Source organism: Pipistrellus hanaki (assembly GCF_964339955.1).
Source record: "Pipistrellus hanaki genome assembly, chromosome: 10".
In the NCBI taxonomy this organism is placed as follows: Eukaryota; Metazoa; Chordata; class Mammalia; order Chiroptera; family Vespertilionidae; genus Pipistrellus; species Pipistrellus hanaki.
Window position 1 is genome coordinate 8535929 of NC_140512.1, and position 17793 is coordinate 8553721.

The 17793-nt window shown below is 47.7% G+C and overlaps 1 protein-coding gene across 3 annotated transcripts in view; it reads left to right on the top strand.

Annotated features, from left to right (window-relative positions):
- PLEKHA8 (pleckstrin homology domain containing A8) overlaps positions 1 to 12542 on the top strand; it is a 46702-nt gene extending 34160 nt beyond the window's left edge. For all 3 annotated transcript variants that reach the window (XM_084896873.1, XM_084896872.1, XM_084896871.1), the window contains 2 exons: positions 7268 to 7329; positions 12071 to 12542. In XM_084896873.1, the coding sequence (XP_084752999.1) occupies positions 7268 to 7329; positions 12071 to 12268 (260 nt within the window). In that variant the 3' untranslated portion in view covers positions 12269 to 12542. The remainder of the gene's footprint in view (positions 1 to 7267; positions 7330 to 12070) is intronic.
- The last annotated feature ends 5251 nt before the right edge of the window (positions 12543 to 17793 follow it).

Here is a 17793-nt window from a genome sequence, read left to right on the forward strand (position 1 = left end):
GCAGAGCTGAGACTGGGGTCAAGGCTGAGGTCAAAAGACGAGAACATGGTGGATGCTTAGTAAACACTGATGGGTGGGTGGGTGGATCGTTCCATGTATCTATCAGACCAGTTTTGAAAAACATTAAAGACTTGGAAGCATCCTTTTAGTGCTCCTAACAGTGGCTGAACACTCATTCTTGTCCTATGGGAAATGCTTCCAGCAGGGGCCCCGAGGCCTGGGGTGCGGGGGGTGAAATTCCCTATGACTTTGAAGCCCTGTGTTGCTATGATGTGGAGAAGCACATGGTCAGGCTCTAAGTAGCCATGGTTGTAAGCAGTGAAATGAGTGAGTTTGATGCTTCTGTTGGGCAGGGGAGCCAGTGATCATTGCAGGTTTTGTCGGTCTCCAGGTGAGCTTGCCTCTTAGTCCTGCCTCTGGGCCATAAGGCCAGAAGGATTCTACTCCTACATGGTTTTCCCAGACCTTTCTGTCTAGAAACTTGCTGATGTGCCATGAAACAGTAAAAGCTAGTATTTGTGTAACTTTATGAAGAATTTAGACAACTTAATCCTCAAATCAGTCTATTTTTATAGGTTAAGTAACCACGATTGTGAAGGATTAACATACATGCTAAGACCATGAAGAGTTTGAATCAGGGCCACTTTAGGGGAATGGACGGTGGTTTCCTACGGGGAGTGTGAAGCTGTAGCATCTGGGGAAGCTCAACAACGGTCCCTTTGCTCTTTTCTTTATTAATAACTAGCTAACTATGGTGATGTATTCTTAACTTTCTGCTTCCTAGCTGTATACTAACTACGGTGACGTATACTTAACTTTCTGCTTCACACCAGCAAGTGAAAGGAAACACTTTTCCTCATCTATAAAATGGCAGCGATGGCCCAGTTTTTCTAACACAGCTGTTGTAAAGATTAAATCTTTTCATGCATGTAAAAAGATCAGAAAAGTGGCATGTGATAAGCACTTAATAGAGATGAGCTTCTCTCATTATTTATATTCTTATCATCATGATATATAACATTGATATAAATCAGGAATGGAAAGTTTGCAGTGCTTGGGTGCCAAGCCAGACATTTCTCTTCACAGAGTAACTTCTTAGTAGGGAGATTTCACACTAGGACAGTGGTTCCCAACCTGTTTTTGGCCATGCCCCGCCTAACCGTCTGTAAAACGCCCCGAGACATGTAATTCTTATTATTCAAAAAGTGAACTCCTATTCACATGGAGCAACCCTAAAAGGCCATTAACTTGGTCTAAACAAGCTTCCAAAGAACATGACATCCATGAAAGAGAAAAATATAAGAAAGGACAGTTGAAGTACTGAGGAGGAAATCACTAAGAAATTGTTTTAAAAATAATAATATGAAGTGATAGGAAAAAATAGTAGTTTCAAAACATAATAGAGAACTGAAATGTATAAATATGTCACAATATATGTTTATATACTATATATGAGGCCCTAGGACCATAAGAAATCTCTAATTGCCCCCCCTTAAAAATCAGATTGCCCCCCATGGGGCATGTGCCCCCTGTTGGGAACCACTGCTCCACTGGCAAGAAATTCAGCAGGGGGTGTGTCAGGTGATGCCATTGCTTTGTAGGGCTGGGGGGAGGGGAGAGGAGGGGGCCAGAAAGGAATGCTAATCTCACTCGCCCTCTGCTGGACTAGGGTGGAATAGCACCCAGCTGCTTTCAAACCAGCAAGTGAAAGGAAAAGCTTTGCCCCTGGAGGCAAAGAGGAAATGGAGGATATACCCTTTCCGTCCTGTCCCCACCCCTAGCCCCTAACCCTGCTCCTTTTACTCCCCTACCTTTTAGGAGAGTGGACCAGGAAATGTTGACCCTGAAGAGAGAGTAGGCTTAAGGGCAATGCTGCTACAAAAGGGATATAATCACAGCAGTCTCAGCCTTTGCTTCCCCTCTTCCCTCTCCGCACTGTTTTCAGTGGAAAGGAAAACGGGACTGTGAATGTGAGACTTGCATCCAGTGTTCAGGACTATTTCAAAGGTTTTCATGATTTACTGTAAATCATATCCTCCTTGTAGGGATCACTAGTTTCCCGTTGCTGTGTTCAGTGTGGAAAAGTGTTTCCCTAACCGATCTCCCTCCCCCCCCACACGCACCGAAACTTAGTAGAAATGCAGACTACCAGGCCCCACTGGACACCTGCTAACCCAGAAGAGTATCAGAGCCCAGCAGTCTGAGCATTACCAGCCATTGAGAGGATTCTAATCTAAAGTGTGAGACCCAGCGGGACCTGTTTGGCTCAGTGGATAGAGCGTCGGCCTGCGGACTGAAAGGTCCCGGGTTCGATTCCGGTCAAGGGCATGTACCTTGGTTGCGGGTACATCCCCAGTAGGGGGTGTGCAAGAGGCAGCTGAGAGATGATTCCCTCGCATCGATGTTTCTAGCTTTCTATCCCTCTCTCTTCCTCTCTCTGAAAAATCAATAAAAATATATTTAAAAAATAAAAATAAATAAAAATAAAGTGTGAGATCCAGTCACCTAGAGCTAGGACATGGAAGCACACCTAGTTATCCTCAGCATCAGATGATTTTGCCTTCCTTTCATGGGAATTAGTAGTTTCCTAATAACAGAATTTTTCCAACCTAAGAACAGTAAGACAGTGTTAGGGATAAACTAAAGATAAACCTTGGGTGCCACTCCCAAACTTGAAAATACGCTTAAGAAAGGGTTTGAGGTAAATGTTCACAGAACTTGTGTCATCTTGTGGCCTTGGAAAATGGGAGATGACACGTAAAAGGCTTAAATGCCAAATGGAAACCTTGTCACCTGTTAACTCCCTAGAAAATACCTGGATAGGCGCTGTATTGCTGCAGCCCTGCGGCCGAGAACGAGTCCCCTGCACCTGCAAGGAAGCCTCGGGCTTCATGCTGCCGCCCTTGCATCTGAGCCATCACCTGGGTTCCCCATCATGATGATTATGTAGAATATTCTGGGTGGTGCTGTGCCAAGAAGCTTTGAACCCTAATGTCCTGTGACATTCTCTAGAAGTCATTCTAAGAAAAGATTTGGGTCACAAAACAGGTATGTTCAGTGGTCCAGCCTATAGCTAAGCCCCCTGTCACAGGCGCCATATCACAGAGCTTTTGTAGACCAGCCCTGAAAGTGGCGGGGAGAAAAGCTGTTCTGGCATTTCACGCCCCATCGTACTAAATGCTGCATGCTCTATGTCAGCACCGCTCCCTCTGGGGGACAGCACGCAGCACAGCCCTCAACTCGGAATGATTCCATAAATGTCAGGTAAATATGAGCACGCAGCGCGCGCCCCCCCCCCCAGGATCTCCAGGATGCTCGGTCACAGTTAATACAGGCAAGGAGAGCTATGTGAGAAAGCCCGAAGTCATAATTACATACTCAGCGTCAAATTATAACCTACCTAATCGTTCTGACAGTACCATGGAACGTGGATTAAGTCGCGCTCGCTCCGAAGCGCCACCCAGCAGGTGGCTCTGCTGGCAGAATTGGCTCACGCCCAAGGTCCATCTAGAGTAGACGGTGCCTGGAGTTAACAAAGGACGTCTCCGGGCAGCCCGGCACCTGTCCGCTGCTCACTGAGTTGGCTTTTCTCAGTCCGTTCTGCCTGAGCTTAGTGCCTATAAAGAATTCAGAGGACGGAGCATTATCTCAATTCATTGAGGTTCTGCTTCCCGGCATAGACAGTTTGGCTCAAATAAACTCACTAAAATTCTTTTTAAAAAAAATAGAAAAAGGAAAAAAGAACTCAGAGGGAATTTTCCTAATAGCTCAGTCTTTTTATTTTAAGTATTTCAAACATTTGACAAATACCTGTCACTTGGCCAAATATATAGAACAGTTCAGAACAGTACAGAACCCATGTGCCACCCTTTGACCCATGACTATCTCCATTTCCAAAATGTGCTGTTTGTCATTCCATAATGCGTGTTTTATACTTCTATGTATTTTTTGTGTCTGTGTATTACAGTATCCAGTATTGTATTGTATGTTTTAAGCATGTATACATGGTGTCACGCTATGCACATTCTTCCTTTCTCACTCAGTATTGCTCTTCATGTTTGTCCACTGCACCTTTTCCTGCGAGCCATGCCTGCAGGGCTGGCGATCGGTGTCACGCCCTGGGCTCAGCGAAGGACGGATTCTACCTTTCCTGTCCTTGCTTATCGACTTCCTAAGCTCTCGCTCAAAACGTAAATTTGCATTTCTTCTTTGTCTTCAAAGGGACTTTACAAATTCCTACCGATTATAGGTCTGTGCTCGAGAGACTAGTAGATTCCATTTCTGGTTGTCCACCAGCTGTCGTGGGAGGGTTCGCGCTCAGACACCGGGGTAGGTCTAGCCATGGTCTCTGAGTACCTCACAGTGAGTTTCTGAGTTACCAGGAAAGGAATCACAGTTGTTTGGTTCCCACAAACAGACTAAGGTCCAAATTCTTTTAGGAAATGGGTGGGAAAGGCACATTTTTCATTCTCATCATTTTGTTTCACAGAGGATAACTTTAGTTTTTGGCAGAATGGCTTAATGTGACAGAATGCCCCAGGTTCTCGTTGCTTTGAGCTTTGTGACCTTGGGGAAGTCACTGTCTCTCTGGGTTTGCTGCCTCTTCACTTGTGAAGGAAGAGAATTGGGCAAGGTAAATTATTAACAAGGCTTCCCGCTCAAAAATCTTGATGCGGGCTCTGAGGAAGTGACACGTCTCAGAGAACTGGGAGAAGGGCATCATTTATGTCTTCTGGAAGCCAAAAATACCTCCTGATTATAGAGCTCGCATGAGGATGACGAATGAGTATTAAAATGAAGATTAATGTATTTCATTATCTAATCTCTGGATAACCAAAATAGGTCAGGCTTAGACTTCGTGCTGTAATGCAGCCCTAGAAGTCAGCTAAGGACTTTGGGCAAACCTTTTTCTTTTCTTTTTTTTTTTTTTTAATGAGTTTACTTGTTGATTTTCAATTATTGCAGTGGTCTTGCTGGGCCTGAGTCAGGACCCAGCCCAGTTCTCTAACATCGTTTCCTTCCGTTAGACCACCTGGCCCACATTCTGCGGGGGGGGGGGGGGGCGGGGGGGACTCTTCTCTGGCAAGGTGCAGGCGCAGTAAGGAAGAGCTGCCTCCTGGAAGGCCAGGAAGGGGCCACAGGTCGTGCTGCTCCACAAACACTCCCTCTTCCTTAGCCAGGCTGCCCGCCCACACTGCGTGGACTCCCGGCACCTTTGCTCTCTGGTTGCCCTAGAGAAGGGGGCGTGGAGAAAGGTTACGGGCTTTTTTGAATGGTTGACTTAAAGGGCCACTGTGGCTCACGGTGGTTTAGTGTCGTCCCATGAACTGAGGGGTCACCGGTTGGATTCCCAGAGAGGGCATGTGCCTAGGTTTCAGGCTCGATCCCCAGTAGGGAGCGCGCAGAAGGCAGCCAATCGATGTATCCCTCTCTCTCTCTCCCTTTCTCTCTCTCAAATCAATAAAAACATATTTAAATAAATAAATAAATAAATAAATGGTAAAATGTAGAAAGAGTATAATGTCTCTGAGGTTGGCATAACACTGGACCCAGAGTCCTTGCCAATAGGCAGTTTGCCCAGCCAAAGGGGCTCTGGGTGAAGGCTCGGGGACCTTGGCAGCGACATTTGCTAAGTCTCACCACATTGCTCCTCTACCACAATTCCAAGCCAGATGGATCGTGACCGTTAGCCGAAGGAAATGCACTATCTGTATAGGAAAAAGACGGAGAGAGTACATCCCGATGCTACCGTGCTTCTCTGAGAGCCACAATTATCCAGGATTCCTTGTTCCCTCCGTTTTTGTGTTTCCCGTGCTTTTAACAATGGGCATGCATTACTTGTGAGATCAGAAAGAAGCAGTAAGCTATATTTTTATAAAGTGCCCCTGTGCCCCAGGGGGGAAGCTCAGAGTCCTTTCATGGCAGGTGAAGGTCCCCAGCCCCAGGGGTCCTTAGCCCCATGAGCCGCTCCCTACACTCTTTATAACTTAAAATATTTTGTATCCGATGCTAAACCTAAGCATTCATTAAATGGTGGCGGTGCTTGTACTAGTGCTGAAACTAGCACATGAAAATACATAAGTTTAGAATAGAATTTAGATGAGCTACACATGCTAAAGAAGGTCACACAACTCCCCTGATACTCCCTGTTAATTTAGGAATAAGCGCTCTGTGAACTAGTGGAGATGGTGCCTAGAAAATAAAATGGAGCGTTGAAGTAAAAATGCATTATGACGATAAAGCTCCGTGTCTCCTGGGGCTGAACTTACTCCTGTGGAAAAAATCAGTTTTGAATCTTGCACATATTGAATTATTTAAAGCATTTAGGAATGCATTCCTGGCAAAAAATGCAGTCACCTTGTTCTTGAGGTTATTTTTTTGTAATAAAAATTATTATATACTTGTTTTTAAATCATATTTTAAAACACAATGGGACAAAAGGAATAGGTTTTTATCTTTAAAGTCTAGAATCTGAATGACTTTTATTAATGGGCCTCACCATTTACTTTATAACTTTAACTCTAAGCCCTTCTTTCCAAAATAGTTCTAAGGTTCCTGGGTCTATCGCTGTGTATCCAGGGTCCTAGGACATCTGGGATAAACATCTGACATCCCAGAATGAATGTTAGAATTGAAAGGAACCTTAGCCTGGCTGGTGTGGCTCAGTGATTGACCATCAACCCATGACCCAGGAGGTCACGGTTAAATTCCTGGTCAGGGCCCATGCCTGGAATGTGGGCTCGATCCCCAGTAGGAGGCATGCAGGAGGCAGCCGATCAGTGATTCTCTCATCATCAGTGTTTCTATCTCTCTCCCTTCCTCTTTCTGCAAGTAATAAAAACATATTTTTAAAAAAGAACCTTAGGATCATCTTACAAAAGGGGAGACAGCTGAGGGCCTGGCTCAACTCACACCTTTCAGAAAGCTGCATTTTAATATTGTATAGTAGGTAGATGTAAGTAGTCTCGATTTTTCTAGTATCCTTTTCTCCCTCTTTATTTCCTTATACATATTGAACTTCCTCTCCCCGCCTCCATGATAATAAGCTACAGTTCAGATATATTAACACAGGGTAAGAGTGGGAATATATATTTTTCTTTAAAACAAAAATCTGCATAGACTTTTTTTCTACCCAAAACATTGGGATATATAGTCTTACAATAAGGCTTTTCATCAGTTCCTAAGACCATACATGAGAAAGGACGAGAAACTAAAAGCACATCAAATTCTGGTGAGACCCAGTGCTCATGGGGCTTTTCTTTTCTAGACAACGCGTACGGGAAGACGTTGCGGCAGCACCACGGCTGGGTTGTTCGCGGGGTTTTCGCGGTAAGTGAGCCTCCTGCCCCCTAACGCTCTGGGGTCCGGAGGTGGTTTGGTTTGGTTCTGGGTGCATGTGTTCCTGTTTGCTTTGTCTTCCAGAATGAGAACAAAGTGTTGCTCATTTAACTACAAGCCGTGGGTCTTTGTTGGTGGGAATGTTGGTGACAAAGAACAGACTGGTAGAGAGTGCTTTGCGCCACCCAGCCCAGGGCTCCAATGGACTCTCCTTGGCTGTTCGGGGAGTCTCTTCTTTCCCAGTTATTTTCCTTGTGGAGGTGTTTGTATGCACATGTTTTGGCTCCTACTACGCCCACACTTTCCCTCCCAGCATGTTGCCAGAAGAAGAACACACACCTGGGACTCAGTCGCTGAGCTAGTGTGTGAAATAGCGAGAGTAGCGGCCTCTGTGGGTCTGCAGTAATGTGTTCCTAGGACCACTGTCTCAGTCAGAGGCAGCGGTGAAAAGGCTGTCTCATGTAGGGGACACTGGGAACCATGGCGGGATGTGGTTAAAAATATACTCGCAGGTGATGTTTTTGCTCATTGAAAGGATGGGAGACATCATTCGCCTAAGCCCTAAGGTAAGAACTGCTTTAGGTCATGATTTATTTGGAGGGAGGAAAGAAAGTGGGAAGAATGTAGGTGGAAGAAATCAAATTTCGGTGAAAATAAAATCATTTTTGAAAGCGTGGCAATAATAGGAGCCTGACCAGTTGCAGCTACAAACTGCCCACACGTCCTTCAGTGCTGTTAGAAGAGCTGCCGGGCAGCTGCTGGATACCTACTGTGTGCGGGGCCTTGTGCCAGGCCGTCCCTGTCTCTTACCTTCGGTAATCCTCAGCATTGGCTCCCGCTGTTTTATACATTCAGAGCTCTTCATCCCAGTCCCAAAGTGCGGCTACCTGCTGTCTCCAAAGGTTGCTGCTCACTCCCCACACAGTCTCCGCAGTGAGCACGGAAGAATCGAGAAGCTGCTGGTGAATAATTAGGCAGCAGATGCTGCTACATTCATCAGTCTCTGAGTAAATGCTGTCAGATGACAAAGCATTAGAGCATTGAGTTGCCCTGTGTACAAGAAGCGTAAATGTGGGGGAGGGGGAGGGTTCAGTGTAGAGGTCAGGTTAAATCCTGAAATATTAACGATCGAAGGGATACTGTCGACAAGAATGCAGCTATAGCAGAACATTTATCATAAGCATGAGTCTTTAAAAGGACTTTTTAATTTATGGCATTTTCCCGAATATATAGTAATTTAGACGCATCACAATGCATTGTAGAAGTTTTGGAAGAATAGGAAGGGAGGAAAATTAAACTTGTCCATATTCTTATCACTCCATAATAACCATTTTTAATATTTTTGTGATTTACCTTTCTTACTTTCATTTTTATATATTTTATATACTTTTAAATATTCTATTTAATTTTATATATTTCTAAATACATATCTACTTATAAGTGTTTATATTTTATATCAACATGTTTATATTAGGTGTTTATAATTATCTTTATTTTGTACTTTTTACATGCATGTAAATTTTTTTACTTTAGCTTGCAGTGTAATTTTGTATTCTTTCTCCCCACATAATAGATTCTATCATGACCATTTTTAATGCCATAAGTTTTTGAAAACCATTATTTTTAGTGACTGTACAATATTTCCCTCATATCGCCGAAACCGGTTTGGCTCAGTGGATAGAGCTTCGGCCTGCGGACTGAAGGGTCTCGGGTTCGATTCTGGTCAAGGGCATGTACCTTGGTTGCGGGCACATCCCCAGTAGGGGGTGTGCAAGAGGTAGCTGATCGATGACTCTCTCTTATCGATGTTTCTAACTATCTCTCTCCCTTCCTCTCTTTAAAAAATCAATAAAATATATTTTTTTAAAAATATATTTCCCTAATATTGAGGTTTCATCCAGTCCTTTGTGTTAGAAATTTAAACTGCTTCCAAGTTTCTTAATACAGATAAAACAGTGTCTGTTCATATGCATTTTTCCCTTTAAAAAAACACCTCTTATTTTCTCAAATAGGTTCCTAAAATTAAAATTGTTCTGTCTACTGCCAATAGCTACAACCACAACTTGGAATTTTGAGCATTGACCGTCGGGTTAAGTTTCCTTAGTAAGATGCCCTCTACCCCGCTCTTGTACTAGTTCCACACTGAATAAAGAAGCGGGCACTTTATCTACTGGTCCCCGCCACAAATTTTAAAAGTTAAAACCACTTTTCTGGAAACATGAAGGTGGAAGCATTAACTCTGGATGGACGCGCATGCACGGTTATGACTGGAAGGGGAAGGCGGACTTCCCGAGCTGCACTCCTCCAATTCCACAAAGCACTTAAAACACTAGGCATTGTTTTAAGAGCTCTATGTGTGTGAAGTTATTAATTTCATAACTCAGCAGGTTCTCTTATTTTCCTTACTTGTAGACAAAGAAACCTGAGACACAAAGAGGTAGATAATATACCCAAGGACATTTTGAAGGTCCTTGATATTATTGCCAATACTTTTAAAAGTTGCTGGTTTTTAAGAAAATAGATTATGTCGAGCCTTTGGCAACAGCCTTCTCAATAGAGGAGCCAGATTGGCCCTTTCAGCCTCTCCAAGTCATTCCTGCTTTGGAAAGTTTACTGAGTTTCCTAACGTGCTGATTCATTAGCAGGGGCAAGAGCATTTGACTGAAACATCTTTTACAGTCAAGGAATTTGATTCATTCATCAGCCAAATAGTTAGCTTTTCTTTTCATATAGACATGGTCTGCAGAACTGAGTGATGCCCAGTCCAGGCTCTGCCTCCATCGAGGTCTCTCACCATCATCACTCGGCCTTTTTGGTTTCCTCTTCGGTTGAGCTCTATTATTAGTTCCCAAATAGACCTGGCTGCATCACAATCTTCTAGGAGCCTTTGAGGAACTCCCTGGGCCCCACTCCGGGAAAACTTTTTAAATGTCTTCTTATACTAAAACATTTGTGCATAGGTTTATACAAAATGTTACAGCAAAAAATAGCAGTCTCTGCTTTGGCTCCCTACTTCCCAGACTTACTCCAGAGATGCTGTTTCTCCTAATACCTCTGGGATTCTAAGAATGTCCATTGTTCTTTGTGGCCTGATCAGTCATAGTCACGAAATGTCAACTTTCTGTTATAGATTAGAATTTAGCTCTTAGACCTTACTGTCTCTACCTCACCTCCCCCCACTGCCTCCACCATCCCAAAATAATTACTCACAAGTTAACATTATGATAATGAGCCAGTATTCTATAGGTTTTTTGTTGTTATTGTTGTTGTTGTTTTTTGTTCTTTCTTATATGTTTTTATTTTTCCCTGCACCATCAGACCTCTCAAAGCATCATCACTCTGAACCCACAAATGTGTCATTATGTGTTTTTCTTGGAGACTTCCCTGTCAGAACTTTCTAAACTCATTCCAGTCTGAGTTAGTTGTTGAGGCCTGTTGAGCTGTATTGCCCGAGGACTTTTCCTCTTTATCCCGCATTCTAAAATTTTATCACGTTCCTCTTTTGGTCTTTATCATCCATTGCACTCAGCACTTGGGTGTGTTTTTAAATCTGGAGTCTCATACCCTTCGGTTCTGAGAGATTTTCTCACTTTATAATTTTGGATAATTGCCCTCTCTACAGTCTCTGCTCTCTCCCAGGTACTGCTACCACCATTTGAGTATTTGATATGTGCCCGGCAGTGGGTTAAGTATGTCATACATATTCCATTTCCTTCAAATAAGGAAAGTGGTACCAGTTCTCTACTCCAAATCAGGGAACTGAGGTCCTGGAAGGTCGAGCACCTTGCTGAAATTCCTCAAACAATTGAAAGATTGGGGTCAAGTCCGGGCCTTCTTCGCCCAGGCAGGCCTGTGCTGCAGTCATTGAGAGAGAAATGCCAGTCACTCTCCAACTGCACAAACGCTTTCAAATTCAGAGTGTGAGGACGCTCAAGAAAGAAGCTATAGAATGATCATTCAAGATTTTAAAACGTCTCCAGAGATCTCAGCGAGCCAGGTGATAGGTTTTAGGGAGCTTGGGGAGCAGGTGGTCGATGAAGGGAGGGGAGCTCTCTGCGGGGAGCGATGTGGTGTGAGAGTGCAGTTGGGAAAACAGAGACGACTGGAAGCTCAGGTCCTGGCCGGCACTCATTAGCCATGTGACGTTCACCTGCAAAATAGGGATGCGAACTGTACAGGTTCCTAGAGAGGTGAGCGGGGGTGGGATGCACGAGAGCATCAGTGCACAAGCAAAGGGAATACTCAGGCCAGAGTGGGAAGGAAATATGGTCCGCGTGGGGGGAGACGGGAGGTGCAGGGAAACGGAGGTGTGGCGATGAGAGCCAGGCAGGATTGTGAGGTGCTCTGGGAGGCTGGCCAGGTGGGGTCAACGCGCACACAGGTAGATTCTGAGGGCTCAAGGGGACCCTCTGGATCACACTGGGCATGAGGTCAGAGCTTTTCTTAAACTTTCCTGTCAGCACTCCTTGGCTGGCTGGCTGTATTCATCCTCAAGATGGCCCAGGTACACACCTGCTGCTTCTAGCCTGCAAAGTATTTGATTTGTTCTTGAAAAAAAAGTTTAGAGTCCACGAATTTGAAGGTATATTCCTATTGTTAGTTTTGCACTCCTCAGCTGTGTGTGTGTGTGTGTGTGTGTGTGTGTGTGTTCACGTTCACGCATGCGCTCGTGCATAGGGTAAAGCGTGCGAGAGCGAGAGTGATGCGCGTTCTCACAGCAGTTCTTTTGCAGCTGGCTCTGCGGGCCGCTCCATCCTATGAAGACTTTGTGGCCGCGTTAACCGTGAAGGAGGGCGACCACCAGAAAGCCGCTTTCAGTGCCGGGATGCAGAGGGACCTGAGCCTCTACCTGCCCGCCATGGAGAGGCAGCTGGCCATCCTGGACGCGCTGTACGACGCCCACGGGCTGGAGAGCGACGAGGTGGTGTGACGCCCTGGGACAGCGCCACCCCGCAGGGAAGAGCTTGCTGCCGCCTCTGGCCTCCCCACTTCATTTCCAGCAGCAGCTTCAACCCTCTCCACCCTTCCGCCAGGCCCTGGGGAGGTGGAGGCAAAGCCCAGTGCTTTTATATGTCATTTTTAATGCGTATGTGTTCTGTGTGTTTAAAAATCAAGGTGCTATCTATTTCAGTTCCAAGGGCCTCCTGGAGACTTGAACAGCAAGTTATAAGAGCAGATTTGACAAGTAAATTTGTTGGATTTTGTTTTGTTTTGTTTTTAGCTTTAAGTTTTAATGGGCCACCCAACCCAAGCTGAAAATGAGCGAAGTCTGCATCAAGGACTGTAACTCACGGGTGGTGTTTCAGCCGGTTTAGGATTAGACTGGAGCTTTGGGGGAGCTGGGCCCCCGGTGGGAGCTGAGGTAGAGGTTGGCTGTCCCAGACGTTCTTCAGAGCATCTTCTCTGCGGGCCTGGGCGCGAGGGCCTCTGTAGGCAACGGTGCAGAGCGTGGGGGTGGCATCCGGAGGAGTGCCATCCCGGGAGGCTCTGCAGAGCTGAGTGTGCCCCACGCTGGGGGGGGGGGGGGTCCTCCTGCCTGGTGCCCACCCTCGTTCCCCTGCTTCCCCAGACGCTGTCTCCATTGGACCCCGCAGTGGCCCGGTGACATCGGGTTGTTACCCAGCTTCAGAAGTAGGGGTCAGAGGTGGAGGGATGTTCTGCTCACCATGCACAGCCTCTAACAGGAACCAGGTGATGCCAGGCGTGATTGGGTCCCCTCTGCGTCAGTCACCTGGAGGCCGGTCAGAAAGCACAGCCCAGGCTGAGCGGCCTGAGAGCCGGGTCCTGGGGGCAGCGGCTCAGGAACCGGCATCTGAGCGCTCCCCTGGTGGTTCTGCGCACAGCACTGAGGAATTCTCAGATTAAATCCTAGTTTCCGGAGTCTCCAGTCTTCCGCGTGAGCTGAATGATGTGTCCTGTTTTCCAAAGAGGAGGCGCCTCTGTGGAAATGACACTTAAAGGGGGAGTGAGACCTGGGCCGCGTGTGCTCACAGCTTTCCTAACGCGGGCAGCACCGCGGCTCCCGGTGCGCGCTGGTCAGGCCTGGCTTATCCACCCATCGCACAGGCTAAAGGCAGCTGCTCGGCAGTCTCCGCAGCTCGGGGACTGGCAAGGCTTTGCAGCGGGGTTTCCGTCCTTCCTAAGACAACCTTGTGTGGGCGCTGCCCTGGAGAGAGTGGTCCTGGGACTGCCCTGCTCGCAGCAGCCACACCGCCCAGTGCCTGGGCGGGGACCCGGGCCTTCCCCGGAGAGCGTCTGAGCCGCCCCCAGGGCCAGGCTCTCCGGGCTGCTTAGTCTGGGGTGTGCTTTCTGACCGGCCTCCAGGCTTCCTCCAGTAGCTGGAGGGGGTTTCCTCCTTCGGTGGCTCCCAGGGGAGAGGGGAGCTCCTCCGGCTGCACAGGTGGATGCTGCCTGGGCAGCCCAGGTGGCACTGCGAGGGCAGAGCACCCTCCTCAGGGAGGTGCGTGGGGAGGGTGGATTGGCCCTCCGCTGTCTCGGGACAGATGGGCATTGATTTCGCTCCGTGGTGGAGCAGGTGCTCTGTGCATGAGGACCTCTGGGAAAGGCTCCCGCTCAGAAAAGCGCCGTCAGGTGTTTCAGGCTGGGCGGAAACGGTGCTGCGAGGACTTCCTGTTGGACTTACGGGGGGGGGGGGGGGGGTATGTTGTTCCCCCGCCCACGAGGAACTGGGTCTCCCTGTCGGGCGGGCGTGACAATGACGAGGACAAGGGGTCCTGCCCTTGACATCGCCCCTGAATGGGAAAGAGACAGCAGCCAGGCTTTGCTCGCACCTCGGATGGAGACGCTGTGGGCCTTGTGCCCGGGAGAGGGTGCTGTGAGCGCGGTGACATGTCCGTCCAGCCGCCCGCCGCGCTCCCCTGGGCGGACTCCCGAGGTGGGGGAGTCGAACATACCTCAGATTTCCCCACGAAGCTGTGAATTCACAGAACGCTGCTCGGCGTGGCCGTTTCTGTGGTGAGGTACGTGGTGGACAGCCTCTGTCTTCTGGGGAAGAGCGTTTACTATGACCTGGCTCACTGGGGATCCAGTAGGGTAACGGGTACGTAAGATCCGTTTGCTGCTCACCCTGTCCCGGCTCCATAGGAGGGTGATGTGTTTTGACTGGAGCATCTAAGCTGCCTAAGACGTGTGAGGCTCTGAGAGTCCTTCAGTAAAGAGCCAGGAGTTAGCCCGGTGCCAGGCCATAGCTCACCTGCCCTGCAGCTGGGCACCGTGGCACTTCCTCCCGGACCCACAGCTCTGCGCCCCATCTTGGTCCAAGTCCTAATGTGCGTTCCTTCGCAGTTACGGTCTCAGGAGGGGGCAGAGAAAAGGTAGTGAAGGCTTTCCCCCATAATCCTGCCGGACTCCGGGACACGGAAGCTTCCCTCCTCCTGCCGGCCAGAGGAGAGAGCAGAGCGCCGTGTTTGCCCCGCAGCAGTCACCTTGCTCTCGTGGCTCAAACACTGAGGCCCCTTCTCCAGAGGAACCGTAGCGCGATCCTGCAGGGGAAGGCAGAGTGCTCCAGGCTGGGCCCTTCCCGGGCGTTCCATTCGCCATCGCATCCTGTCCGCGCCTGTCCCACAGCTCGGGAGGGCTCAGAATCCTAATCTAACTGACCAGAATCCTCTCAGTGACAGCAGCTGCTTTGTCCTTTGAAAGCACACTTGACATTTTGTAGCGAATCCTGTGAAAATGAAGTTGGAGGGGTGCCCTTTGGGGGCGAACCCCACTGGTGAGAGAGAGGGAGGTGGAGAGTTTTCTCGTCAGCTCTGCAGGGCGGTCAGAAGTGGGGCTGCCGGGGACTGGGAAAGGCTGTGTGCTGCCCATCAGGAGCTGTAGGTAGTGGCTTGAGGCAGCTTGCCATTGTTTACGGCCATTCTGAACACAAAGCTCCCCAATGCCTGTTCCAGGGTGAGGGGCAACTGAGCCCCAGGTGCAGCCGGGCCGCCTCTCTCCTTTCTCACACTTGCCCGCACCGCCCTCATCTGCCCCCATCGGAGCATCCGCCCCACCCCACCCCTGTAGCTGCTCTGCCCCTTCCCCAGCAGCCTCCCTGGCAGCCACCTCACCGGGCTCAGGTGCCGCGTCAGCAGGACTGCACGCCCTCCCAGACTGCAGGGGCTTCCTCAGGACCCTCTTCCCCAGGTCCCGCGAAGCAGGGGAGGAAATGCCACGCTTTCAAATGCGTGTAAGAAAAAGGGAGTGCTTGCAACAAGCAGCGAGCCTCCCAGAAAGGGGATGTGGAATTGGAGGAGTGCAGCTCGGGAAGTCCGCCTTCCCCTTCCAGTCATAACCGTGCATGCGTGTCCATCCACAGAGTTAATGCTTTTACCTTCGTGTTTCCAGAAAAGTGGCTTTAACTTTTAAAATTTGTGGCGGGGACCAGTAGATAAAGTGCCCGCTTCTTTATTCAGTGTGGAACTAGTACAAGAGCGGGGTAGAGGGCATCTTACTAAGGAAACTTAACCGACTGAGCATCTCAGGCACCACGTGAGGCCAGAGAGGGCGCCAGGGGTCCTGGGCAGGAAACTTTTGAAGGAAAACTTGTTTTGTTTTGTTTTTCCTACTCAACTACCATGTCCTACAAGAAGTTGGTTACACAATGGTGCATTTCTGAATCACTGATTAAAACCAGTTGTTTCTGATTGTAGTCACGGGTTTTACAATCCTCAGCTCCCCACCCCCCTCCTGTTTCATTTCTTTCTAAGGTGAGCTATCACCTTTTTTATACGTTTAGGTTTAGAAGTAAAGCATATTTTCAGCCATTCTTCTCTCAGCTGAGCTGATGTGTTTGGTCTGGGGACCGGGTGCCGTTGCCCTTGATCAGATGCGGTCCGTACGCAGACGTCAGTGTGTGCAGCACACCCGTGTCCTGTAGGCTGTGGACAGAGGGCTTTCCGTAGACATGCGTCCTGCTCCGGGGTCCCTTTGTGGTCTGCAGTTGCCTACTCAGGGGCTCACAGTAATGACATGGAATAGCCACTAGCTTCTGATGGTGTGAGACTGCTTCTCTGTCACAAGGCTGCTCGGGTCCTTTCAGAGCTCCGTGTGCATCCTGCTCTCTAGACCGTCCCGTCCGCTCCCCCTGCATCCGTGCAGCCAGAGCCACCCGCATGGCTTCTCCTCGCTTCTGCGCCAGGGCCCCCGGGCATGACCGAGCGCTGCTGACGGTCCAGTTGACACTGGCATTGACCTCACTCCTCTGCTGTTCTTACATAGCCTTTCACTGAAAGAACATGTACCATGACCTGTGATGCAAACATTCTTTGGTTACCCTTTTGAATCACTTCTTCAGAGGGAACAAATGTTTCCAGCTAAGCTAGGTGAGAACCCAAGAAAGGGGGGCTGTTTGTTGCAAGCACTCCCTTTTTCTTACACACATTTTAAAGCGTGGCATTTCCTCCCCGCACTTCATAAACAGAACCACCCGGGATGGTTGGTCTTTTGCAAAGCTGGTCTCATCCGCACGGACTCCGGTAGATGCATGGAGTCGGTGGTGACAGGAAAGGTGATCTAGAAGTAATTCTGTTGCTTCCCAGAAGGCTAATGAGCCAGTCACATGGCACATTTGATGTATGAGTCTCCTGTGTCATGACAATTTCACTAGAATGTCAGTAAACAGCCCAACTACCTCATGTGAAATTGGCTGTGACAATCTGTGTCAGATGAGACATGTGTTAAGGTCACTTTAATCTGGTGAATAGATGAGACAAAATGATATCTCTATAAAGAAGAAACACGTTCGACCAGATGCCAAAGGCTGTCATGTACATAGGTTTCCTTGGATTGATTCTTTTAAGTCAGTGTTTAATTCCACCTCCAGTATTCCTATCTCAAATGTTTGTGGTCTCATAGATCCATGCACTTTGAATGTCTGTCCCACGCAGTCTTTGTTTCCAGTTCTTGTCCTTCAACGTTTTGACTGAGCATCATAATGACAGTAGAAAACAAATGTCACGTGGTTTGTTGATTTCTTAATTTTGATGGACCTCTACTTAGAATATAATATGTTGGAGCCTTTTTAGGACCAACCAATGAATGAAGATGTCATGTTTAGTGTTTCATGTAAAACTGTCCAAGTTCTTATTCTGTATCTTGTTGGGGGTTGGGGGCGGAGAGCAGAACAAGAGAGGGTTTTACTTTTTTTGCAAAAATGTTTAAAAACATCTGTCAGATTTTATATTCGTTAGTTATAATAAAGTTATTTTCAAAGTATTTTATCAATTGTGTCTCTTGAAGATTTTTGTGTGGTTTCTTAGCGTAAATAATGCCAGATCACAAAACCTCCTTCCCCTAAAATAACTATCAAAATAAATTACAAGTTAAAAATAAACACTTAAACTCACCAGCAATGAAGCAAAGCAAGGAGCCGCTGTTGTTCTTTAAACTTCAAAAGATGATCACCAAAGAAAAAGACCAGATTTTCCAGCAAGAATGCAAAGAGCTCCCAAT